We start from the raw sequence: 27,395 nt of genomic DNA, 5'->3' as shown, positions 1-27,395 counted from the left end.
ATCTTGTCATTAAACGGTGATAGCAACATATCTGTAACTAGAGATACGTTATTGAAAACGGCCGCTAGACACATCTTAGACGAGCTTAGACTCGTGTTTAAATATAGCTAAATATAGCTATAGCAATGTCTAACGATTGTTGAATGCTAAACAACAGAAAGACACTGATTTGTAATAACTTGATTAAAACATGTGTTCAAAATATTTAACTTTTTTGTAATAACACAGATTATGTCAAAAGTAAGAAATGATACCATAGAATTACTCCTTTGGATTAATTATTGTGAAGACACTGTGGACCAAGAGGGTTACATTTTTGTATCCCAGAGATGGCACTAGAAGGTAGACAAGACCAAAGATGAGATGGGAGGATGATATACGACTGACTTTAAGGCCATATGAGGGTTGCGAAGGAGAGACAAGTTAGAAAGAATAGAGTAGATAAAAAAGTAGAGAAGAAGAGGAAGATAGACATCTTATAAAAGGAGAAGTTACTCTTGATCAGTTCTTATTAATTTAGTATAGTTTCATTAATCCTCGTATCGGAATTAAAAGGCTTTCTATTTATTTATTTAATTCTGAATATTAGTTTCTAAATTTTAAGTATTTAAACTGAAATTGACCGGTTTACCTCAGACAATTTCACGCGTAGTTAACGGCTAAAGAACAGAACTTAAATTTGCATTTTATGTGACTTTCCCTAAACTCTTTGTGTCTGAAATCTGAATCCAGTTACATAGTACGAGACTGTATACAAAACTCACCACACTATTAATATATAAAGAATATTATTTTAGTTTAGAATTAAGTTAGTCTAGAACTATTAAAAGTTATATATACCAATCCAGTGTCCTGATCTTTGTTCCCAGTGAACTCCTAAACTAATGAACAGATTTTAATTGGGACTACTTCATGGAGTGCAGTTTAGTACAACTTGAGAGATAGGATAGTTTTTATTTCGATTTGGGACCCATAATTATTTTTATCTCCAACTAGCCACCCACTTCGCTGGGCGAATATTAGAACGAAATATATTATTGAAGAAACATTGGAATTCAAAAAATAAGTAGCCATAAACCATCAAGGATAAATTTTGCATGCATTTTGTAGTAGTTTCATGTCGATACGATCAGTGGTTTAGGCGTGATTGATATTTTGTTTGGAATGGTCATACTATTTTCTATGAAAGAATTTATTGACGCACGGTTTGACAGTTCTGCTGTGAAACAATTTCATTATAACAACAGGGAGCATATTTTACTAATTAATTCTCTTAACCGATCGGAATAACACTTATACCATGAGATGCAGCGTGTTTCGAATACGGTTTCAGTGTATAATAATGATAACTTATCCGGAATCTTTATTTATTTGACTTAGAAATACCTATTGTTTGCCGGGTCAGCACTTGTATTATTTTATATAATTATTTATGATTTACTTCCTATGAAAGCTATTTAAAATATACAAGTAATAATGTATGATTGTACAACATACATTTATTGTGCGAGCAACTAATTAATCTATACATCTATACATATAAATAAAATTGGTGTATCTGTTTGTAATATTGAAATAACCGTTTTATACTACATGTAAATGAATATATATACGGTACATATACCAAAATAACATTTTTTCCAATTTTTATCTGTCTGACTGTCTGTTTGTTGCGGCTAATCTGTGAAATGGCTTAACCGATTTTGACAGGACGTTTATTGGCAGGTAGCTTATGTAATAAGGAGTAACTTAGGCTACGTTTATTTTAGAAAAAATCTTTTATTTTAGAAAAATAAAGTAATGGTACAATGTCCAAGAAACGGTTTAACTCTCAAAATAATTTATATGGCAAAACAACGTTTGCCGGGTCAGCTAGTCTACAATAAATAATGCTCTCCGACATTTATTTACTGTTATCTTTAAATAAGTTCGTGTATATTCGATCTTAAGAATTATCGTACTAAATTACCTTACTTATCCTTGCGGAGGAATTGGTTTGCTCAAGGGCTGACCGTAAAGTGACAGAGAAAGTGTACAATCAATTTTGTCGTACAAATTGTAGTAAAGTTGTGCGTGCTTTCGGACTTTAGCGCATCTTGAGAGCTCTTCCGACGTATATAAGAACGTCGCGCGATATTACACAGACTCATTGCTTATCGTACACGACCGCTGGAAGACAAGATCAGGTACTGTCGTCAGCTTTGGCGATTTGAGCTTTTACTGATTGTATTATAAATCATATTTGCTTGAGAGCTGCGCGTGTTAGTGTTGTGCCTTGTGTAGTGAACTTTGTTTTCTTTTGACAGACCGAGCCATATAAAGAGGATCGACAATGCGGTGGATAACATTGGTAAATATTAATTTTACTACCCTTTTTTTTTTAAAAAAAATGTCATCTATTTTATTTTCAGCATTGTTTCCTTAATAATTTTCGTTGTTGTAAATAGAAGAATAAGAGAGAAATAACTCTTCCTTGTAGTCTTTTCTTTGAAATATTATTTAATATAATTATTATTTTATTAAAACAATATTTTAATGGTCGATTCATAAGTCAACACTTCAAAATTTAGATAATTTGCATTATAGTAATCAGCCATTAAAAAAACATAAAAATTTGGAAGTGACATCTTAACGCAAACTTAATAATAATTTACCCTTAAAACTATTTTGTATCTTTTGGAGCCTACGAAAGCAGTCATTTAATAAACGACATCTCCATATCTTTAATATATATATAAATCCAGTGTCCTGATGTTTGTTTCCAGTGAACTAAACTAATGAACGGATTTTAATTGGGATTACTTCATGAAGTCCAGTTTAGTCCAACTTGAGAGATAGGATAGTTTTTATTTCGATTTGGGACCCATAATTATTTTTATTTCCAATATTTGTTTTGTATGGACATATTTTCTATGAGAGAATTTATTGACGCACGGCTTGACAGTTCTGCTGTGAAACAATTTCATTATTACAACAGGGAGCATATTTTATAAAATAATTCTTGATGGTATGAAATATTATTGACAAATTCATAAAAAAACAGTATTTTATTTATTATTTACAGAACAACGTCTGTCGGGTTAGCTAGTACCTATCTATAGATTAGGCATTGGTATCTTATTTGATCCAAATAACCTACCAATTATAGTAACATACATGTTTTATTTAACGTAATGAAGATTTTAGAAGTTGATAGTATATTAAACTGATGCTTGATAGTAAAATAAATGTTTGAATGTCATTAGAGGCATTAAATATGTGAATGATAATTTGGTCCAACGCATTACTTAATAAGAAGTAAATATAGAAAGGCTTATAGTGACAATTTGTAAGGTCTTATCTGAATACTATTTCGTACAATCATAATCTAATATATAAAATTCTCGTGTCACGGTGTTAAACTTTGAACTCCTCCGAAACGGCTTGACCGATTCTCATGAAATTTTGAGTGCATATTGGGTAGGTCTGAGAATCGGACAACATCTATTTTTCATCCCCCGAAATGTTAAGGGTGGTCCACATGAATTTTTTTGTTTTTTTCACATTTTTTTTTCAATTTGTTTGATTATGAGTCAGCATTAAAAAATACATACAACTTCATCTACGATCAACAGTTACTTTTGTATCGCAATTTTAATATCGGCAATACAACGTTTGCTGGGTCAGCTAGTTATAACTTAAAAACATGACTTTAACAGTCATAAAATGAAATATTATGTTGTATATTTCTACAAATACTAAATTTGTCAAAATTTTGAGCTGTGGCGAATCATTAAGAGATTACGTGTATACAGACAGTTTGTTGTACTGGAAAATAACAGAATTAGTAGGTACATATTTAATTATACAAAAATTCTGCCTAAAGTTATGAACATAATATTTATTAGTGAAAGTGTATCAACATGGAATCCCACCCGCTGTGGCGGAGACTGAGTAGCTCGAGGTGAGGTACTAACGATTTTTTTAATGAAAATAAGAGACTAGACGAGCAGGACGTTCAGCTGATAATAATTGATACGCCCTGCCCATTATAAGGCAGTGCCGCTCAGGAATCCTTAAAAACCCTAAAATTCTGAGTGGCACTACAATTGCTTGCATGAGACATGAGATGTTAAGTCTCATTTGCCTAGCTACGGCGGCGTCCTTCAGACCGAAACACAATAATGTCTACACATTACTGCTTCACGGCAGAAATAGGCGCCGTTGTTGTACCCATAATCTAGTCGGCTTCCTGTGCAAAGGAGCCTCCCACTGGTAATTTAATTATTCTATTTATAAGTTAATAAAATTGTGAATTGAATGAAACTTTGATTTGCTGTTTTCGTTCGATAATTTGTTGACATTTTTTAAAACTTTTTTTTCACATTAATGTGATCAGTAATGGTAACCAATAAATCTGTAAGCAGTCAATAAGCAGCAATGTACAACATTTATTCACTTCAGGTATAATTCAGACAGTGACAGTTGACACGGTTAAAGAGCAAAGTGTGCTTACATTGTCTTTAAGCACACTTTTGCTATTCCACTATCAGACTGCGAATGATATGTAGTTAATGTTTATAGAATGTCATTGATATAATAAAATCGTTGGATTTCTATTGTTCAGTACATATTAGTACTTAAGTATGTTACAGAAGCAAAAAACATAGTCTGTGCGATTGTGCACGCTATCTCAGTAATGGCTAAATCGATTTTGTGCGGTTTTCACTGGGTCTGTGACAAGCTTCCCTTATTAATTTCAATCCAATAACAAACAGAAATATTTCTGTAACAGTGAATCTGATTGTGATGGCCTTGCTAGTTTTCTAACCACCTTATCGTAATAGAATGATTCTTTTAATATTAACACACTTTTACACAAATTATCTTGCCTTAAACTAGGCATAGCCTGTACTATGGGCACAAGACAACGATATATTAAATACTATATACTTACGAAAAGATATATTAAATACAATACTTACTTAAACATACATAAACACATATAAACATCCATGACTCGGAAACAAACATCCATATTCATCATATAAATTATATCACCTACCAGGATTCGAACCTTGGACCTCTAGCTTAGTAGTCAGGGTCAATAACCATTCGTGATTCGGCTATATGGGGCGTATCGAAAGTATAAACCTGTGTGTTTAACCTAAAAAGTGTTTGGAGCCTATCGAAGTTCGATAAAATTCCTTATTCATAATCGTTTGATATACCTGCGATAACTGATACGTGTCTATTATGTATGTTGCCATTTCGTACAAAAATCATGATTTTAACTGATTTAACGAGGAACTGTCTATGGAAATAGGCATCTTTTTAAAGTCAATGGCTTGTCATTTGTTAAAAGTCGATGTTGAAATAAATTTAAACTTCAAAAATCATAGGTTTGAGTTGCTAGCCGAGTTTGGTTTTTTTTTATGACCACACATCACCACTGTGGCCGATTAATGTGTGGAGACACCGAAATAAATTTAAGAACATTAAAGTTGCACACTAATACGGAAACTTTTATATAAAAGCGATACCACATCTCCTTATATGGATACTTTTCAATGCTTCAAACTTTAAAAATGAAGTACATATATAATAATATGTTGAAATTGAGGGACGAGACGAGCATGACTTTCAGTTGATGGTGTTTGATACGCCCTGTCCATTGCCAGTGCTGCTCAAGATTCATGAAAAACACAAATATTCTGAGCGGCAACACAATAGCGCTCGTCACTTCAAAACATAAGATGTTAAAGTCTCATTAGCCCAGTAATTTCATTAGCAACAGCGAACTTCAGACCGAAACACAATAATGCTTGCACACGGCAAAACGCAATAACTACTTCACGGCAGAAATAGGCGTCGTTTTGGTACTCATAATCTGGCTGGAATCCTGTGCAAAGGAGCCTCCCACTGCTAAACTGGTAGGTGCTGTAGGTTGGTTATGATAACTCATAGTAGCAATCAACTGATTGACATAAACGACAACACACTGACGAAAAACGAACGTCAAATACGAGACAGCTGATCGATGTCGTCCATGTTTTTTTTGCTATCGATAGTTTAATTACTAGTCCTAGTCACGTCAGCTTTATCGAAGAGATAGTGAGATAATGAATATCATTTATTAAGAAGCGATGTTTGCGATGTTATAAGCCTCCGAAGTCATTATGAATAAGACCGTAAGTCTATAAGTCTGACTCTCTTATTTTATTTATTTATTTATTTATTCATAAAGGCTTACCAACTAAATACAATTTATTAACTTATTATATACTAATTAAGAATTAAACAAATATAATAAATAGTTTAAATGTACTTAAATTATAGGTAGGCACAACATTACTATAAGAAATACATGTGATGTGTCTTACGGCCGTTTCCAATATACTATCTACAGATAGAGATAAATTACTACCTTCTAATGTCAGTAATAAGCTGTCAATAATCTGAAACTGTCCCAATATACCCGATAAGTCATTCTTATCGCCTTATATTGGGGCGCGTGAATTGCAATTTCCATACGAACTTTATATAGCTGGTAAGCTATACGTCGCCCCATTGTCAGACAGCGTGCACGGGTAAGGTGAGTTACCGTCGATAAGGGACAGAAAAGTCAACGATAGTTATGATTTTTATATCAAGTAAGAGATAGACTGAATATTGGGTACGGCTGTTAGAGGACTCGCACTAACTCAGTCTTATTTAAAACCAATAAAATAAAGTTCTCAGCGCCCGAAAATAAGTTTCAACTCAATAATATTATACTCATACGGCCGCGTGACAGTCTTTCATTAAAAAGAAAAAGTAAACACTTTTATCAATTGTAAGCAAACGTAACGAAATTGCAAAATAAATAACAGTATGTAACGGTAAACGATAGATAGATCATTTGACCTACATTTTTGTATGCAGTCTGGCATCTTAAACACTAAACCTGGGCCAACTCTCACGTTTTCAACAAGTACAGGCAGGTTATAATTATTATGCTATAAAAAGTAAAAAGTAAAAACCGGTAATTGAATTAACGTAACACTTTTGTATTTCGAATTTGATTAATTGGTTTTAGTCTGCTACAAATGTTAAGTATGCGTCCTGTATGAGGACAAACGAGCATGGAGGTGATAGTGAGTGATCACCGCTGCCCTCTCTCTTGCTTAAGCCAGAGTGAAATTACTGGGCAAATGAGACTTAACATCTTACGTCTCAAGGTGACGAGCGTAAATGTCGGCAGTACAATAACGCTCAGAATTTTCGGGTTTCTCAAGAATCCTGAACGGCACTGCATCCTAATGGGCATGGCGTATCAATCGCCATCAGCTGAACGTCTTGCTCGTCTCGTCTCTTATTTTCATAAAAAAAGAGGAATTACGTGAGCGTTGTCGTTTTTTAGTGTTACCAGTATTTGAGTAACGGGCCCAAATGGTCCGTAGTGCCTGAAGTTTTAACAGAAAGCGTATTTGCCGTTTAAAGAATAAAATAATGAAAACCAATATGGCTAATCTCAAATTTATAAATTTAATCGATGTTAGAGTAAAATCTGGTCCTGCGCTGCCCTCATTCACCGTATTCTGTCCATCTTGTGGGTGGCCTACCAACACTGCGTCTTCCGGTACGTGGTCGCCATTCGAGGACTTTTCTGCAACACCGGCCATCTGTCCGTTGAACTATGTGCCCTGCCCACTGCCACTTCAGTTTCACCTCATGTAATCCTCAGGTATTTACCTAGTCTTGCCATAAATACTCAAACAAAGAAAGAAAAAATTCTATTGCAAACAACATTTACTACTTTTACAGTATGTTAGTTTAATACATAAATATTAAACAATTTAAAATATAAAAAGCTTATTCGAAGTGCTCTCCATTGGCTGCAATACAGTCCTTTAAACGATGAGGCCAGTTATCAATAGAAGCACGCACTCTTTCCATGGGAAAATTCTTCACTGCCAATGGTACGGATTGTCTTATGTACTCCAAATTATAATGGCTTTTAGAGCAAGCCGTATTCTCTAAAACTGACCATAAATCATAATTCAGTGGATTAAGATCAAGACTAGACGACGGCCAGTCTTAAGCTCTGATGAAGTCTGAAACGTTTGTTTCCTACCAAGACTGCGTAGACCGAGCTTTATGACCCGGCGCCGAGTCTTGCTGGAAGGAGATGGAAATTTTCTGTGCGTACAGAATGACAGATTCCAAATTCAAATCTAATATTTTGTTTATTTTTAATTCTAACAGTATTTATGGCCAGACTAAGTATATATACAGTATACATATGTAGTACATAATCTTATGATTATGTCACACAATCACAGACTGCATTATTGCACTCTGTGATTGTAGTACGCTTGAATTGGTCTGATGAAATAATAAAGTATCTGATAAGCATTTTCTTAAAATTTTGTAAAGCATTCACTTCATCTGCAATATAATATACGAATGGCAAATTGTTCTTGAGCCAGTTACATTAAGAATATTTAATCTAAAATATTATAATTAGTATTAACAAGTCATAGAATAATAATATAACTAATGTTATTTATATTTCAATGTCAAAAAGCCCACACAAAGCTTACCTACATTGATAAAATGTTTTTATCTCAGCGTAAGTACTAACTAATGTCAAACATCACCCTCAGTGCCATAAAATATGAATATAAAACTATGCAAAATTATTTAGTACATTAGTTTATGAACATACAGATAAAGCTATTTTACGTAACTTTTAAACAAACAAATTATATATTTAGGAAACAAAATTTATACATCCTAACGTGGTCGCACACATGGTCGGATTTGGTTCGGACGGTACGTTGGGCGCCTCGCACCGATTGGTCTGGACGATAATAATAATAATTTTGTTCGATGGACAATGCATCCGCGTCCGATGGTTCTGCTATACCAAATCCGATCATGTGTTTTGGTTATAACACTTTTATTGTGGTGTCGGTGTCTACTAGATTACTTACAGGCCGTTCCAAAATGATATTACGGAAAAATAGATTCTTTGAGGTGAAACATTTTTTTTCCCGCGCAAAGCGTGCGTTCAAAAGTTGGCATTGGTCAGACCTGTAACTATTGTCCATAAAGGCAGAGACTTTAGAAAAACTAAAGTCATCATCAGCTATAAATGATTTAATAAATCAGTTTGCCGAAAAAAAGGCAAGGAGAGTGTATAAAATTTTGGAAAAAGTTGCAGATAGATAATTATGATGAATAAATATTTTTTTATATTTTATGTAATTTTTTTTTTCTTTTGTGAGAAATCTTTACCCTTTACAAGGCGGCCCAAACAAATTTTTATACGGGGCACCTCCAAGGCACGCCACACTAAAACTAGTACATTGTAAGCCAAAGAGTAGCACAGTATAGTAAAATAAAGGATTTTTATTCTTGCTAGTAGTGTGATACGAATTATTGCAGTTATTTAGTGTGACTGAGAGGGAATGATATGCCCAAGGTGATGTGATTGGGGAATCGCCTTAATTTGAACGGAAGACGCAATTATGATGCAAGTAGGTGGGTGTAGCATCAAATATGTCTACGTAGCTGTTAATGTGCAGTAATTATATGATTGAAAGATATACAGCTTATATTATGATTATAATCTATTGATTTATTGCTGTTATAACATTGAATGAAATTTGTATGTTAAAATAATATCTTTTATTTTGTATAGTAGTTTTAATTTTTTTAGTCGTCAATTATTTTTAATTAATAACTATTTTAACCTTTAAATACGACTCGCACATCATGGCCCAGTCCTGCCTTAAGACTTAAGAGCAAGGTCACTGGTATGTATAAACGCCTTAATTAAGTCTGTAGGAAGTTTGTTTTAATCTTTAACATATCACAAAATTTTGAAATGAGACGAATGATAGAAAATCAAATTATAATCAATTTGACACGATTTTGAATATTTTGGTAAATATTGAAAGTAGTATAGTGTAGTGTTTTCTGCAATGTTTGATCGGCGCTTTTATTCTGCCGTGAGACATGTTCTAATTTCTATTGTGTTTCGTAATTCGTAGGTAGTGAAATTATTGGACAAATGAGACTAAAAACATATAAAATTTCGCAATTCCAATGTCACTTAGAATTTTGGGTTGAATTGAATAAAAAATCAAGGCAACAAAAGAACATTTTAAGAAAAAAATCTTTATTAAAGCTGATATGATAGTCATATTTTTGCGTAAAATTGAGCGTGTAAGTTTAAAATAAAGAATATTAATTTGAAATACACTGTTAAAAATATTAGATTCTCTTACTTGATATAGTTAATTTTACTGGGTATATGCTGGTACTAAAAACTGTTATACACATCAGTATAAGATATATTAAGTTTAATGCTTGTAGTCATAGTCTTAGCCAGATATCCCTATTGCAAACATAACATTTAATACAACTATCAGGGTCACTCTCGGAGATCGCTAATGCAGGAAGTGTAATATGTTATGATAATTTAAAATAAGTGACAACTTTATGACATCTGACCGGAGGATTAAACAGGAAACGTGTACATAATTCTCATTGCAATCCCCATGAATGACTTTCACTTTTATGCGGATTCCTCGCGAAACTTTCATCTTGTATTACTGTTAATGTGAGTTATTCTTACATATATGACTCATAAGACATAATACACTTGAGTCGGAAGAATCACCTGGGTATCTCAATTGTATAATATCTAATATATAAAATTCTCATGTCGCGGTGTTTGTAGTTAAACTCCTTCGAAACGGCTTGACCGATTCTCATGAAATTTTGAGAGCGTACTGGGTAGGTCTGAGAATCGGACAACATCTATTTTTCATACCCCTAAATGTAAAGAGGGGTCCACGCCAAAAAAATTTTTTAAATTTTTTTGACATTTTTTTAAAATTTGTTTGATTATGAGTCAGCATTAAAAAATACATACAACTTCAACGGCAATACAACATTTGCTGGGTCAGCTAGTTTTAATATATATTTTATTACGATTTGAATAATTTTTTCACTGTTTTGAAGCTACACGATCCCTGGGTAAAATAGGCTATATTTTATTTTAAATAAATTAGAGATCCTTACTAAAACGCTAATAATGTGACCCAAGGTGTAAAAAATTACCTAAAATATTATTTACATCGCGTGCGTTGACGAACTGTTGATGATAGAATAAAATAATGTACTACGACTTTGCAGAACACATCATTATTTACAAAGTATATCACAACAGGATTTGTTATAAGTATTCTTTTATTTTAAAAATTTAATTGAAATGCCGCGACTACGTACTCACTTATGTATGCACGTGGCCGAAGTCGCGGGATATCAGCTAGTTTAGTAATAAATAGGAGATCCAATTGTCTATCTCTTTTGTGCGTAGGTACGTATATCTAAATCTCTAACTCTTTTAGGTTACCTGGATCGCCAGGTAGCAATAAGGTTTAAGGTTTTCTGCTTACATAACTCTTACGTACAAATTGTAACTTTATATTTTAACTCCAACCATTTTCATTCATTTTTCTTTTCTTCGTTTCTTGCGCCGCTTCTACTCTCTCAGAACGCCATTTGTTTCCGAAGCGCTAGTAGTATCTAGTAGATTCGAAATGATATCAAAAATAATTTTGGAAGAATAAATTTTGAGAAAATAAATGGATATTATGCCTTTTATTCATTCACCTGAGCAATAAACCTATAATGAGATAATGTATTAAAAAAAGAAAGTGCCCAAAAAATCTTTGACACTATCACGTTACCCAAGACACCAATTGAGATATATTCTTCTGTAATTAATACGAAACTCTACAGTCCATACTCCAAAATTCATCTCTGACTGACTTTATTAATTGCTACAACACACAATAATTGAATATTCAAATTAATTTAAAGTTCTAAATTTGTTTATTCAGTAGTATCAATATCCTACTGAATAAACAAATTGTCCTACTGAACACTGCTTCCTAACTAACATTGGTTACCACTGAATCGTCCGCGTCTGGCTAAGTTTACTTCCAGTAAGCAAAAGAGACAGCAATACATTAAATTATGGATTACGTAAAGAAACGGTAATTTAAATTCGAACGCTAGAGGTCTCTCGGACGGAACCCTTAGTGAATTGAAAATTTAATGAATAATTTAATTAATCCTATAAGTAAGGGATATCACTTTAAAAATAAGAAATTGTTAAAAAATTATCAGTAGTAACACGTAAGACATGGACTATGTTAATGTTTAAGGTAAAGTTATTCCAAGATTTAAACTTTTTGTCTTTATCTCACCTATGTCACTACAGAATTACATGACAGGGAGAAATAATTTTAAACTTAAAGTAACTTTACACTGCGTTTATTGATAAGACAGCGAATGTGAATGTATTAAATTGTTTTTGGAGCATCGACCTTCAAACAACCTTCACAAACACAAGCCTGTTATTTTCATATTCTTGTTTCTTAATAGCTGAGTTCTCAACTTTTAATAATTCGTAGCAAAAATGCTGCCTTTTGGTGTTTCGACACGAATGTCGGATATTGGACAAACAATTGGGTAGAAAGTCGTTGAATAGAGAAATAGAGCTGGCTGAAAGACCTTTTTTCTATGAAAATAAGAGACGAGGCAAGCAGGACGTTAAGCTGAAGGTAATTGATACGCCCTGCCCATTGCAATGCAAGTGCTGCTCAGGATTCTTGAAAAATCCAAAAATTCTGAGCGGCTCTACAACATAAGCTGTTAAGTTTCAATTGCCCAGTAACTTCACTAGCTACGCCTTTCAGACCGAAACACAATAATGCCTACATATCACTGCTTCATGGCAGAAAAAGGCACTGTTGTGGTATGTACCCATAATCTAGCCGGCATTCCACTATATATATAGTCTACTTTCAAGAACTACAGTCGCCTAGCTAGAGTAGAAGAGAGAGAGACAGACGCTTAACATTCTCGCGAGAGTGGCCCAGAAAATTGGTTATTCAATATAAAAGACGAATGGGGTAGGTAACATTTGAAAAAGACTACTAATATAATATGTCTATTCGTATGTTGATAATTCCAACGAAGCGTAACTAGTTAAGGTTATAATTATTTATATTCACGACGTATTCCATTGCATTTATCATCTTGACCTACTTGTCAGTTCCAATACATCTTTAACAGTTTATAACTGTGTTCTAATGCAGTTAATTAATCAGCTTCCAGTTATAGATTTATTGATAATTTAATACTTAATGCCAATATTTGGCCTCTACGGTTGCGTCATAATTATTATAATGCCTACCCTTTACAAAATTTTGAAGATTATTGCGTATGGAATATAGTGGCTCAGTTAAAGTTCATAAATCACTATCATGTATTTAAAATATTAATTTAAATTGTTAAGACTATCACTACGTCAAAATCTACCAACAATGCTGGCAGAATATCTACGTTGCATGGCTAGGCTGATCCCTTGGCTGAAATAATTAGGAACATTTATTGAAGTAGGCGTTACTTTGCAGAAATCCATAATTTTTCAAGTTTTCTTTCACACGTGTTAATTACAGCAATATTTGTCTTCAAACAATTGACACGTGTTTCGCCTCTACACGAGGCATCCTCAGGACATGTTGACACGCCAAACTCTGGCACGAGTCTTGGCGGAATGAACACTAATGAAAACTTGAAACATTTCGAAATAATTAATAGTATAATATTATCTTATCTAAACTAATATTATAAAGAGGACACATTTGTATGTATGTTTGTAATGTTTTCACACAAAAACTACTAGACTGATTACAAAAATTATTCCACCATTAGAAAGCTGCATCTTCAATGAGTGGAAGCTATTGATGATAGAACGAAAAAATGTTCTACTGTATTTTAGAACGTATCAATATCTACAAAAAAATACGAGATACCATATGTCCATTTACTGTAGTTATGCCACAATGACTACTTTCTTACATTTTAAAAGTTGATAAAATAAATAAATAATTTTATTTTCAAATTTCAATACAGAGAAAACAATAAATAAATACTTTTCAACTCAATAAAGCTTACAACAGGAACTAGTAATTTCATTGAATTAATTTTAAAATAAAGTAAAACATAAGTAACTTTATTGTAACTTAAATAGTAAAAGTTGAATATAGACATTTCCTCACAATTAAAAGTTATGCATGACATGAATTAACATAAAATCATGCGATAATTGACGTTGATAACGAAAACCAACGTTACATAAAATTAAAATACTTACATATCATATTATGTCACAATCTCTATGAATATTTTATAAAGTTTTAATTTTATGTGAATAATTTTATGGTCGAGGAAAGCGCAGGGCAGTCCGGGTCGCGCGCTCTTTCGCGTGTCATGAGAAAACACCAGTTATATAATTGTGGAAGTTTAATCTGAATCATAGAAATTATCAGGGTAAAAGTTAGAAGTATAGGCCGTTATATCAGATGTTGATTAAGATTAGAAGACAACTTATATTTTTTTCTCAGAATAAATTCTGTTAGTGCTACATTTTCATCGGTATCGGAGATAGTTCCACGACTGTTTTTATAAGTGAATAATTTAGGGTCGTCACTAAAGGAGGTGGTTTAGGTCTAAGCATTACCCATGGATTGCTAAATGGATTTAGCTGTCAGTCAGATTCTATGTGTGGCAATGCCATTATCTAGTGTATAGGAATCACTTTTAGTCATAAATTAGTGATGCGAACGTTCGTATCGCCCAGTTATCCTAAGTCGAAGACTAGTTGAAAATGTGAATACATAGTCCGCAGCTACATAGAGGATTATCTCATCAGAGGATTGCGATTCCAACACATTCAAGACATCAGTTATTTCGGCCAACGAATCAGCCTAGATATCCAACCTTAACATGCTGAATGTACTTTTAGTACATTTCCATTTAGTGATTGTTTTACCATATTTTACAGTCACATTGAGTATTGTCAATATTTAGAGCATTGTTATGTTGTAAATAAAGAGTGAGAACTAAATGAAATATATATTCAAGACATCCGATTTATAACTTAAAAAAACAAGTATTGAAGCTCGATATGCTTATGTCGTCAATAATAATGGAGCGTTAGAATTCTTCCATTTTCTCGTAAATGTTCTAACTGCAGGGTAAAAAGTCGGTCGAAACTAGAACATAAAAGCGTACACTTAGCAATTCATTGCCCGAGATATTTGTGGTCAATAGAATTTGAATCTTGTCGTAACCAACTAATGAAGCCATATATAAGAGTGACTGTAAACTGGTATTTAACAAACAAACAAAAATATTTTATTTCGTAGGTAAATTGCATTACACTTGAAATATCACATTTTTAATACAGCTCGTTCAGAAGGCAGATTTCCTTAGAGAAGAACGAGCAAGAAACTCTAAGGTTTCAATTTAATTTTACAAATCATTTCAATTACAATATATGCAAAGTAATATTTAGAAAAAAGAGTCATGATAGAAATACGCATGTTAATTTAAAGGCGTCGCGTATATTTGAAATTTTTAAAAAATTCTTCGACAGCTCATAACACTCAAAGTATATTTTGACGTGACTGATTGTGCTGCATTCAGAAACGCCGTGGATCTTATGCTTTTGTGTACCAACCAGTTAATTCATTTCAGTAAATAGAATGTATTTTTATGTTATGTTACTGAACATGGTTAGCATGGGTTAAAATGTCAATATGTTAAGAAATTGTAGGCTGCTTCAATTAGTGTTATTGCCTTTAGAGTGCAGAGTAGAGTACAATATAAAACAAAGTACAATACTCTATTTTACTTGTACTTTACGTCATGCATATAAATTGAGAGAATCTATCATAGTCGGGTTGGTATTCTTAACAGGAAACGGGAAGGATAGGAAAATGAACGAAAAACAGTCGCAAACCAAACACACAAAAAGGGAGTAGGAGAACTTGAAAGAGGCTTCGGAAAATAGACAAACAGATACAGTTGTAGATATTTTGATTTAGATAATAGTAAACGTATTATTTTCTGAAATAATTCATATATTTTTTTACTGTAAGTCATATTTGATAAAGATTGTGTAGCGTTGCTATTCTAAATTAATTTAAGTATATTTATAATAAAAGAAATGATTATAAGAGGGTTAATAAAAACCATATAGTATTTAGCAACGAGGATGATGCTGACACAATTAGCTATCTTATTAATCTCAATAATAACAGCTGAATTTTTTCACAGACAATCTATTTTAGTACATACAAATGAATCAACATTCCGTTAATAAATCTCATGGATATTGAATGTATTGTTCTTATATCAATAGAGTATTCATACATTGTTCTCTTAAGTTGTATCTGATATAAAGGTGTATTAAAAGTTCGTTGGCGTGCGGTTTTCGGTTTTTATAAACTTATTCTATTTACTAATAACCGAAATTGCATTATCTACAGTTAAAATTTATTTGCGTTTTTATTTAATTATCATAAAAATGTAATGATTGGTATAGTGTAGTGCCGATAACTGTCCTGTTTACCCTACTTACAAACTAGCGCTAGAATAACGTTGTGGGAAGCGTCGTTAACAATCACATGCGAATGCACAAGATGATACCATTAAAAAGGTACATACCAAAAAAGCTCAGGTTTTTTCTCTCTCAGAGCGCCATTTAATCCTGAGGCCATGGTAGTGATGATTGATTGACACCCAAAAAAATTTTTGGAAAAATTAACTTACCAGTGGTAGACTTTTATGCCCAGAATGCCGGCAAATTAATAGCCCAGCCTGCTTAACTCTTAATAATATAAACATTACAATTAAAAAAAAACAACATATTCAACTGTCATAAGATTTGAAACTATTGTGTGTAAATCAAATCAAATCAAAATCACTTTATTCATGTAGGTCACGGAAATGAAACTTATGAATGTGAAAAAAACATCTTCTTTTCTTTTTGAACTTACTTTACTTTACTTCGTAAAGGGTAAAATCAAAGGGTTATCAAATCTGTAATGTCATTGTAATCTTTATGCATTCACGAATATTGTGTAAAGCCAATACATTCATTGGCACATGTCTTGAACTCATTTCTAGAAGGTATTACTGTTTCTATTTTGTAATGTAATATCAGGTAATGTATGTAGTCATAAAAATGACACTTTGCAATATGTAGAATCTCCTCACTGGTTACATAAATAGTGAAGTAACAAATGTTTAAATCGAGATTACAAAATATGCGATTTACCTACGTTACACAGACAACGTAAGATGTTATATTATTAGAATCATTAGGCATTTCGCATAAGCAAATAGTTTATAATACTTACTGTTTCCGTGATTTCAAATTACTTTAATTTACAATTTAGTCTTCTTAGTTCCACTACTTACGATGATTTTGATTTATTAAACTTAAAAAAGTTTTTAAAAATATAGTACAAAAGTAAGGGTTAATACAATAATAGCACTAAATAATAATCAACCTTTAGCATTCGTTTTTTAACAGTTCAAATGTGCTTTTGAAGCTGGAATGTGCAATTGCTCTGTGTAAAAATTATATTTTAAAAGTTTATGCAATCAGATAGTTTTGAGTAGAAAAAGAAAACTCATGGGTTATTGAATTCATGATATGTTGCTCAAATTTATTGTTATTATCATAATTATTAGTTGTTTAAATTTATACACCTCAACCACACATAATCACATTTAATAAGAATTTGTACTTTTCAGATGTTCGGGTTTGCAGTAGCAAGCATAGTTTGGGCTCACCCGGAACCAAAAAAATATAAACCGGATGTATTGAAGAAAGACCAGGTGTCAGAAAAACTTACAGATGATGAAAAACAATTCATAAAAGAAGTTGAAGAAAAGTTTGGTGTCAAGTCAGAAGTTTCTGAGAGGAGCGACGAACAAGAAGAAATTTCACAGCAGGATAAATTAAATACAACAGACAAGTCTGGTTTCAAGCCTTCTTTTCCAGCTGTTATCGCTATCGAAATAGTTAATGACACAGACTCAAAGACTAAAGGAAAAAGAACAATTGATGCTAATCTTGGATATGGATACAGAACCAGTAACGGATACTCGTACAATTACTTTGGAAAATCAGGCCAAGATAAGGGAAAGTTTATGATATATCCATACTCACAGGAAGATATCCCTTCTGGGCAGAAAATATATAACTCTGACTATGTACAAACTGATGGTCAGTACCAAAAGACAACTACAAACGTAGAGATACAGCCGTCACAAGCATATGAACTAGTTCCTCTTAAAGATGAACACGCTACCTACGAATACAAAAAGCCTGAAGTTGAATTCAAAACGCCATCTCCTCCAGTAAATAGCTATTCGTCCCATTCTTTGTCTCCATCAACTCTATACACAACATACAATGGTCAAGAATTTTCAGGATTAAGCAAGCAATTCCCAACATTGATGCCTAACTATTTTGTGGATCCATCTCAGTTACTAAAGAATCCACAATATCAAAACGCTGGGCTAACTCAAGATCATTTGCGTCCTCATGATTCTCAATTGGGACAGAGAATTGTACCCGTATTAGTTCTAAGAATACCTAGTTCATCTCTTAGGAATCCATCAGCTGAGTTATACGCCAATTTGCCCAATAATTATCCATTATCCTCATATTTAAACAATGTGAATTTACAACAACTGGTAAATCAATATTTTAAGAAACAAGGATTTTCTTTTGCTCCCCAAATAATGGCTTATCAAAGCTCACATTCCTCGTCTGCAGCAGAAAATGAACCACATCACTATGCTGACCCGTACGTCAGACCAGCATACACTCAGGCTGATTACTCAGGCGTACAATACTCAGCTGTCAAGCCCGTAATGGCAAGATATCCATTAAGATATAATCAACAAAAATATTTACTAGCGCAACCACAGTCGGTATATCGCCCACATTCATCCCAACGGCCTTCCGAATACCAATATCAGTATGTTCCTCAAATGGCTATGCGACCGATGACCTACTATATCCAACCACAATATCAACACCAATCCGCAGAAGTATCACAAAATTATCACTCTGCAGCAAATCAACATGGTAATACAGAAGAAACACTGTCTAATTTAGAATACAGAACACCCACCTATTCTCAAGATTCGTCTGCAATAAACTATGCCGGACATCAAAGTGTTTCACAAACAAGTTCAAATTACTATGCGCCAACAGAAACAGAGGCTTCACAATATGAAAACGCTGAATATAATAAGCCAGCAGTACAATCAGAATATGTAGCTGCAAAACCTGATCATTCCACTTATGTGTCATCGAGTTCATCATCTCAGAACGACGGTGTTTCTGTCTACCCATCCAGATTAATACACACGGAGCAGTATGAAGAAAGTGAGGTTAGTTCAGGTAACGAATACAGGCAAAATGACAATACTGAAGAAGCTGGGAAAGGATTAGTACTTTCTGAGAATTATCCTAGCAAAGATCACACAATAGCAACGATACTGCCCTTACCGTACAGCGCTCCAAAAAAGCCTGCACTATCAACTATTCAGACTGTTAGCTATGTAACTCCAATGCCAACATCTAAGTATCAATCACAATATAAAATAATGGTACCGCAGACGGTATTCAAATCCTTAAGCGATGAAAAAGTATCGTACGTAAATTCTCGGACCCTACCGATGCATTATATCCGGGCAAATTTATACAATCAGGATAGAAATCCAGAGGAAGAATACACGACAAGTGCTCACTATGTGCCTCCTGTGGCGAGCAAAACATCATATCCGAGAAATTACCACACACACCCGAAGAGAATGGCAAAAGCTGATAATAAAGCAGAAAGTTCAATGAAAGTGGCCGCAAAGAAACAAAGCGACCAAAATGAAAAGAAATCGTCATAAATAATTACGTTCTAATTTTAAAATGTGAATGTAATATGATTGTAAATATAAATAAGATTGTACAATGTATATTGATACCAATACGAGTAATTATATAAACAATAACAGTAATGCTATATAATACTGATAAAATATAAACGGAAAAAAGTATTAGTGATGTTATTAAAAACTTAATTTATTAATGTTAAGATATCTTGAAATGGTTGTCTTAACGAGTTGTATAAGAATTTTTGTGCAATATTTTTAAATAAAATTTTAATAAGTATGTACTTACTAATAAGTTAGAAGGAGTCTATATATTTTTAAATTTATTCATAAATGTGTTGTTATGTGTTAAATGAAAATGTTTTCTGAAGTATTGTTTTTATTCAGTAGATTTAATAACGATGCAGCATTCAAATATTTATGTCCTCGATTGACCAAGAGCTCCTTCATCGATACACAGTTTAAATGGATAATTAAAGCATTGAATTTTACTAAAATTTAGGTGTATTGAACACACGACATAAGCGAAAAGTTAATTAAGGCGCGTCAGTAATACGAAATGAGGGTATAAATTAATGGATTTGCAGTAATACCCACAAAAAAGGTCAGCTTTTTTATGGAAGAGGCGGACGGGTCACCTGATGTTTAGTGATCACCTTCGGCCACTTGGTCTTGCAACACCAGATGAATCTCAGTATAAGCGCTTTTTTTGAAGCTACCCATGTCGTATCGCTCTGGAAACACCGCACAAGGAAACTCATTCCACTGCTTAGTTGTACGTGGCAGCATGTTGCTTCAAAATCGCATAAATAATTAATATAAGCTGGCATATACTTTGTCTTTCAAAAATTCAAATTCAATTGTGAAATAAAAATATATCAGTAAATATGTTGAATAAACAAGTTCAAAAACGCAAATATTAAACAAATATTACTTAAATATTTAATATTTTTTGAGTTATAAACGAAAAGGTAAATGCCATCTTTTTTCATTTTAAGTTGTTATTTCCAATAACAATTTTTTATATACTTATTCATATTTTCGACAAATTTTTCTAGACAACATTCCGACTGGAATGACCAATCTTACAACAGCAAGTGAAAAAAAAATTAACAACGAAATTAGTTATGGAAGTTTATTAGTGTGATTAACAAAACAAAGTATTTAATTGTTAAGAAGCAAACAGCCTTGGCTGTATGTCGACGTCTGGTATGGAGACATTGGGCCTCCATTGTGTGGTGGACCTAAACAGCCTGTAGAGCCTTGCCTGTATGTTGGTAACCGGGGCCATGCGTCCACTCTAGGTGCAGCGATTGAGGCGTGGTTTAACCTACCGCCTCTCCACTGTTTATACAGCAAGAAGCGAGGGTGAGCATGCTGAGGGCAATCGCCCAGAGGACGTTATGTAACTGGATGTCGCGAACGCTTAGGACTCTGGAAGACTGAGTTTTACGAGACTGCATACTAGGCATGATACCTGATCAAATGACTCCACAATTAACCATTTTCAAACACTATATTGTGGAACTACCTTCTATAGACGACTGGATGAACAACAAAGTCTCGTGAAAGGACGGGAGCCTCTTATGGTTCACCGATGGGTGCAAAATGGGAAATGCAGCTGGTTGTGGGGTCTATCGAGAATGCCCCATGCTTAAATCCAGCACAAACCTCAGGAATTTTGCCTTCATACTTCAATATATATGCGCCATTTTAGATCGCACCCAAATAAATATCCAAAAAGGCTACTTCAACCAATACATATATACATTTACTCTGGCGGTCAGTCAGCATTGTTGGCTTTAGAGTCAGACTTGACAGCGTCAAAATTAGTCAAAATCTGCAGTGACTGCCTAAGCACATTAGACATGAAAAATATAGTGATCATCAGATGGGTCCCAGGGCATGCCGGAATCAAAGGCAATAAAATAGCCGGTGAGCTCGCAAGAGCAGGAGCTAAAGCAATCCAATATGGTCAGGAACCAACTTGTGAACTGCCTTAGACATCGCCATCCGACACACCCTGTGGAACCAATGTCAAAGAGAAGCTTAAACGCTGGAGCAACTCATCAGGTTCTCACAACTCAAACCATTCCAAAGCATCGATAAAGGCATTCAATAATAGAAACGCGAATGAAGCCCTATCTATCATTGAGCAGGAAAAACCTATGGATACATACCAGGATGCTATCGGGGCTCTGTCGCCTAAACAAGCACTTCAGTGTGGTCGGAATAAAAAACGAAAGAACTTGCAGACTTGCTTTACGACGAGCAATAAGTATGAGTGGCGAACTCCATAGTTTAGTTCTGGACGCAGTGTTACTAGGACTCATTAGGAATAGCCACCCTCTCCAAATAATAAATAATAATAATAATAAACTTTTTGATTTGTTATTGCTATAAATATTTTATTGACAGATATTGGTCAAAGTAGATTCATTTAGAAAATATCTTAAACTATATCAAGTATCAAAGTTGGTCTTGGTATCAAAGACCAACTTTGATACTTGAAAATCGCTAACCCTGAAGAAAAATGGAACAGACTTTAGTCATAAATAATTAAACTGTTTTATCGGTCCTTGATAAGTCTGCAAAAACGTAAAAAATCACGTTTAAAGATCCCTTTAAAGACATGCTAGTAATCTCAAGAAGCTCTAAAGAGCTCAAAAATCGTCCCATGGAACTTTTATTTAAATCAAAAGCAGGAAATGGATTAAAATAATAATATCCAATCGCTGTATTAATAGGATTGCGATTGAATAAGGGATCACAATGGCTTCTGGCTGAACAAATGAATCATTAGAATTAATTATTAAAGGTATCAATAAAGATAGATATTATACAAGTAAAATAAAGATTATCTCGTTATTCTTACGAAGTATTACGAAGATTTTATAACACTTCAGAATGCCAGAAGTATTCTATAATAATTTGATAAGTGAAAACTAATACAAAAAAAAATATAGTAGACACACACACACAAGCAAAATAACAATCAAAAATCAAAGTATTTAATAAATAGAGCACGACAATACTTCAAGCCGGCCTACATTCTAGCGCTCTACAAAGTGCAGGTCCGGCGCACCCCAGTATCAGCTCGAACCATTTGACCCCGTGCACCGCAGAGCTGCTCGAATTTTCGGGGACCCAGTGCTCTGTAAACGGTTAGATCACCTGGCGTTGCGTAGCGACATCGCTTCATTGTGTGTATTCTACCGCATTTATCACGGGGAGAGTTGCGAAGAGCTGTTTAACCTAATTCCTGCCGCCAAATTCCAACTTCGCAAATTCCACAAATTACGGTATCATCCCCACCATCTGGATGTTCTTCCACAGTGCATTTTTCAAGGAACTTCCGTTCACGTAAAACCGAGCTGTGGAATAAGCTTCCTTGTGCGGTGTTTCCAGTACGATACGATATGGTTTCGTTTCTGAAAAGGATCACTTTACCCCATACTTCCACCTTCTTTACAGGGACCTCTTGTCATAGATCCAGAAAAATATCTATTAATGCAGTATCATCACCTAAACAAATGTCCCGTGAAAGAGTGCGCGATGTTACATTTTTATATTTATTTATTATTACATAACAAATCCTTACCAGCTAACACAGATATATATATTTAAGTGACACCCCAATTATAGGTGCAAATATATATCAAGTAACGAAACAGACAGAAACATAGCATTACATACGTTTTAGCAAATTAATATTAAAATATTTTTAAATAAGAAAAAAAAATATTAAAAGAGACAATAGAAAAATTGAAGGATCAATCACATTAACATCATATTTTATGATTTAACAAGTTTTTTAGTTTTTTTTTAGATTTTTAGCTAGCGTGGCGTACCTTATGTTAATATAGTCTAGTCTTCAACCACGAAAATAACTACCGTCATTGGTTCAAACGTTTTAAGGAAACAAATATGGCTCGCATTTCTTCCCCATGACACTTGACCGACTATGATGAATTTACTATTGTAATTATACTTTAACTAGCAGAAATATTACGTACCTAGTACATAACTTTTATAATTCACACGAATTGTAGAATTGAGCTTCATGTCATTTTATTCCACCAAGAACTCTTGGAAAATTTCTTAATTAGGTAGTAGTTTCCTGGAATTGCTTCTTGCGTAAAATATATATTATGTATTTGCTAAAAACTATGATACGCTCTGATAAAGGACTATGTATTCACAGATAGGCTACTTATTAAATGAATGATAGTTAATTAAAAACTTTATAACATAACGTGCTTTGAAAACATTGCTATAATATTGAAACAGGATCTGAATAAAAACGACATGTAGACTAACACATTCGAAACAAACAGTCGAAGAAAACCGGCAAAGATTTAGAAATAAATAGCTTGGAGAACCCCACACAATGACATGGGATAAATGAAAAAAGAAAGGACGGGGAGGCCAACACCAACAACCACAATTTAACCACAAGTATCAAGCCTTGAAATGCTGGAGGGAATCAGGAAAAATATTCCAAAGAACTAATAATAAAAAGACAAATATTTTAAACATGATAATGGCGCTACTTAAGTGGCTTGGTTACTGGCACTTTATTGTATGTTCAATGGCACATTGGCATCATAAAACTACATGAATTAACTTTTTTGTCTCCTCTCCCATGCCCTTAAATATAAGTACTGTATTTGTACATGAGAATCACGAGTATCATCGTTGATTTCATCGAGGGATAGAACGTCGAGTAATCAACCAGAAATAATTTAAGTGTGGGAACAACAATCAAAAATCTCTTGCTGTTTCTTTAGAAGCATTGAGAGAGATTTTTGTACGATTTTGTTTGAATTAAAAATGAACCAAATTTGAACGCCTGTGAAGTTTGAAAAGCGTCAACGCGACTTTGCCATTCATTTTTTATGACTCTTGATAAAACATAATATTAGCAGCTTAGATTTTGAGCTGGAGAAAATCATAGACAAGCCAAACTAAATAGCAGAATAAATACTCGTGTGTAGTGTTGAAATTATTAAGAAAGAGATCTTAGTTGTAACTAGGCCTTTAAATTTTTGTTAAATCTGCTATTAATACAAGTAATTTAATGTCAAAAACTGGATTGAATTTAAAATAGAGGGCTTTGATTTCAGCAGAGTTAAAGAAAAGTAACACACATTGAACCAAGTAGGAGTGATCGTAAGGAACAGAGTACGATATTATTCTTTTTATTTTGTCTACAATAACTGTAAAGTATTCTGTAAAGGGCCTTTTAGCCCCCTTTTGACTTAACAGATACTTTTTTAATACCATGTCTAGCTGCTGCCATGTGCATGTCTAGGATGTACTTTGACCTAAATTTTTACTATTTTTAAGATATGCCCGGCGTCAACTCGACGAATCAATTATAACCATAATTGCTACGATTTTATCATAGGCTTCCTAAAAACATCCTACTTAAATTATAAATGCGTAAGTATGTGAGTGTGTGTGTTTGATACCACTTCACGCAAAAAACTAATGAATGGATTTATTTGAAACTGTAAAAGGTCTAATATCTATACAATAGAGGTATGGTATGTTGAATCTTTGTACAAGTGCTGAAACATATGATGATGGGGCAGGTTTGACACTGCATGATGCTTTAAACGGACCAGAAAAGAAATAGTGAATGTTGGCCATGCAAGAAGAACTACAGTGTTTCAAAGAAAATAATACGTGGGAATTATGTGATAGTCCACAATATGGTAGGGTTGTACAGTTTAAGTGGGTCTTCGTAAAAAATATGATAGTGATTACAAAGTTCGGTTCCGTGCACGTTTAGTTGCTAAAGGTTTTTCGCAAATTGAAGGTATAGACTATAAAGAAACATTTTCTCCAGTTGTGAGGCGTACTACATTGAGGTAACTATTTGCAATGTTATATTGGTTATAGCAGATCTAAGATAGAACCATGTATGTACACAAAAATTAGAAATAATTTGAGGACTATTGTTACACATTTTGTGGATGATTTTGTTTTTTCAAATGATTGTAAAGAAACAGAATATTTGAAAAATGTATTAGCTAGCCGTTTCAAACTAAGAGATTTAGGTAAAATCAGAAAGTGTCTTGGTGTCAATGTAAGTGTTAATAAATCTGAGAAAACACATCACATTGAACTGAAGAGTCTGATTATATTGATCAGGTGTTACAAAAATTTAGCATGAGTCAATGTAAACCTCTTCAGACTCCTATGGAAACTAAGTTGCATGTATCTAAGGGGGAAAACTATGTTGGAAAAGTTCCATATCAACAGATTGGAGCTTTCAACTCGAACCGCTTGCAGATTATGTTAGACCGTTACGAAAATAAACACCGTCTATAGATGGCGCTTTTTCAGAAGTGAAGGACTGTATAGTTTCTCAGTAGAAACTCTAGAGGGCGCTGTTTATGTTGTAGTAGTCTTTACAACGCACTATCAAAAAATTTTCTAAATGCGTCACTCCTTCCGTAGAACGTGTTGTAATCATACTTACCTGGCGTAGGGGACACCGTGATCATGAAGGCGGTTCCCCCAGAGTGAGGTCCTTCCATTGCACTGCGGTTGGGTTGACCTCTGCGATTATCCCTAATGCGGATAACTCGGACGCGTTATTTTTGGTAGTGGGGACTGCGTACGCGCTGTCCCCCCGTATAGTTTTAAAGTTCTAATCTAATCTAATAATCCTTAGGCTAAGTAACTGTTTAAACCTGGCAATCCTTATGCTGCGGCTGCGGGCTGACCTGGCAACCTTATTTATTTTCAATTCTTGACATAATTTCCTTTTAAAATGACATACAATTTATTAAAAAAACATATGGGTGCAATTTACATCAGAAAATTAATCATACTAAAATTAATTACGGGTACTTGCGGCCAAATTCTAATAGGCAACCTATCCCTAATACACTGCTTACTCCCTAAACGTTTATTTAAAACTAGCTGACCCGGCAGACTTCGTACTGCCTCAATCGATAAATAAAAGACCTTAACTTTTGGCTATTTTTATTAAAACAAATGAAAAAAAATGCTCGGTATGAATGAAACTTTATTACTATTTTCGATTAATTAGACATGATGTTGCTTACTTACACAACAGAGATTTTCCGAAATAATGGCTATTTTTGAGGTATCAATATGATATTGACAGACACACACAGTTACGATACAGTCTGTTAATCAATTTAAAGCTTTCTGACATACTATGTTTTTTGTTTTGTTTTGTGGTGCGGTTAGGTTCAGAAATTTAATTTGTGACAAATTTAAGATTTATCAAACTATATAAAAATAATCTGATAGATAGTTCACTACTATAGTTCATCTACCTACTATAGTTACCTAAAATTAAGTTTATTTTTTACCTACTGAGAGTTTTAAACTATTATTTTAATTTGGTTTTTGAACGACGGGGGACACATCAAAGGAGAATCAAAATCGTTATTTTTATTTAATTCCGTGCATTTTCATATTAATTTTTCATCTTTTAAACCTTCTCTGGTCTCCCACAATCAATTTAAGACCAACATTAGCCAAATTCGTCCAGCCGTTCTCGAGTTTTAGCGAGACTAACGAACAGCGTTGCTTTATTTCTTTTAAAG

General features: G+C 33.6%; 1 protein-coding gene and 1 non-coding gene across 2 annotated transcripts; both read left to right on the top strand.

Moving 5' to 3' along the window:
* Positions 1 to 2,130: 2,130 nt before the first annotated feature.
* On the top strand, positions 2,131 to 20,300 carry LOC126967861 (uncharacterized). Its single transcript, XM_050812547.1, has 3 exons — positions 2,131 to 2,186; positions 2,307 to 2,350; positions 17,656 to 20,300. The coding sequence occupies exons 2-3, from the start codon at positions 2,333 to 2,335 to the stop codon at positions 19,816 to 19,818; spliced, it is 2,181 nt and encodes a 726-aa protein (XP_050668504.1). The 5' UTR covers positions 2,131 to 2,186; positions 2,307 to 2,332; the 3' UTR covers positions 19,819 to 20,300.
* Positions 20,301 to 26,285: 5,985 nt separating this feature from the next.
* On the top strand, positions 26,286 to 26,447 carry LOC126968146 (U1 spliceosomal RNA). The gene has a single exon (XR_007730156.1). It is a non-coding gene; the product is annotated as a U1 spliceosomal RNA (small nuclear RNA).
* The last annotated feature ends 948 nt before the right edge of the window (positions 26,448 to 27,395 follow it).

Source organism: Leptidea sinapis, chromosome 14, assembly GCF_905404315.1.
Source record: "Leptidea sinapis chromosome 14, ilLepSina1.1, whole genome shotgun sequence".
Classification (NCBI taxonomy): Eukaryota; Metazoa; Arthropoda; class Insecta; order Lepidoptera; family Pieridae; genus Leptidea; species Leptidea sinapis.
This window is presented reverse-complemented; position numbering and strand designations above follow the sequence as displayed.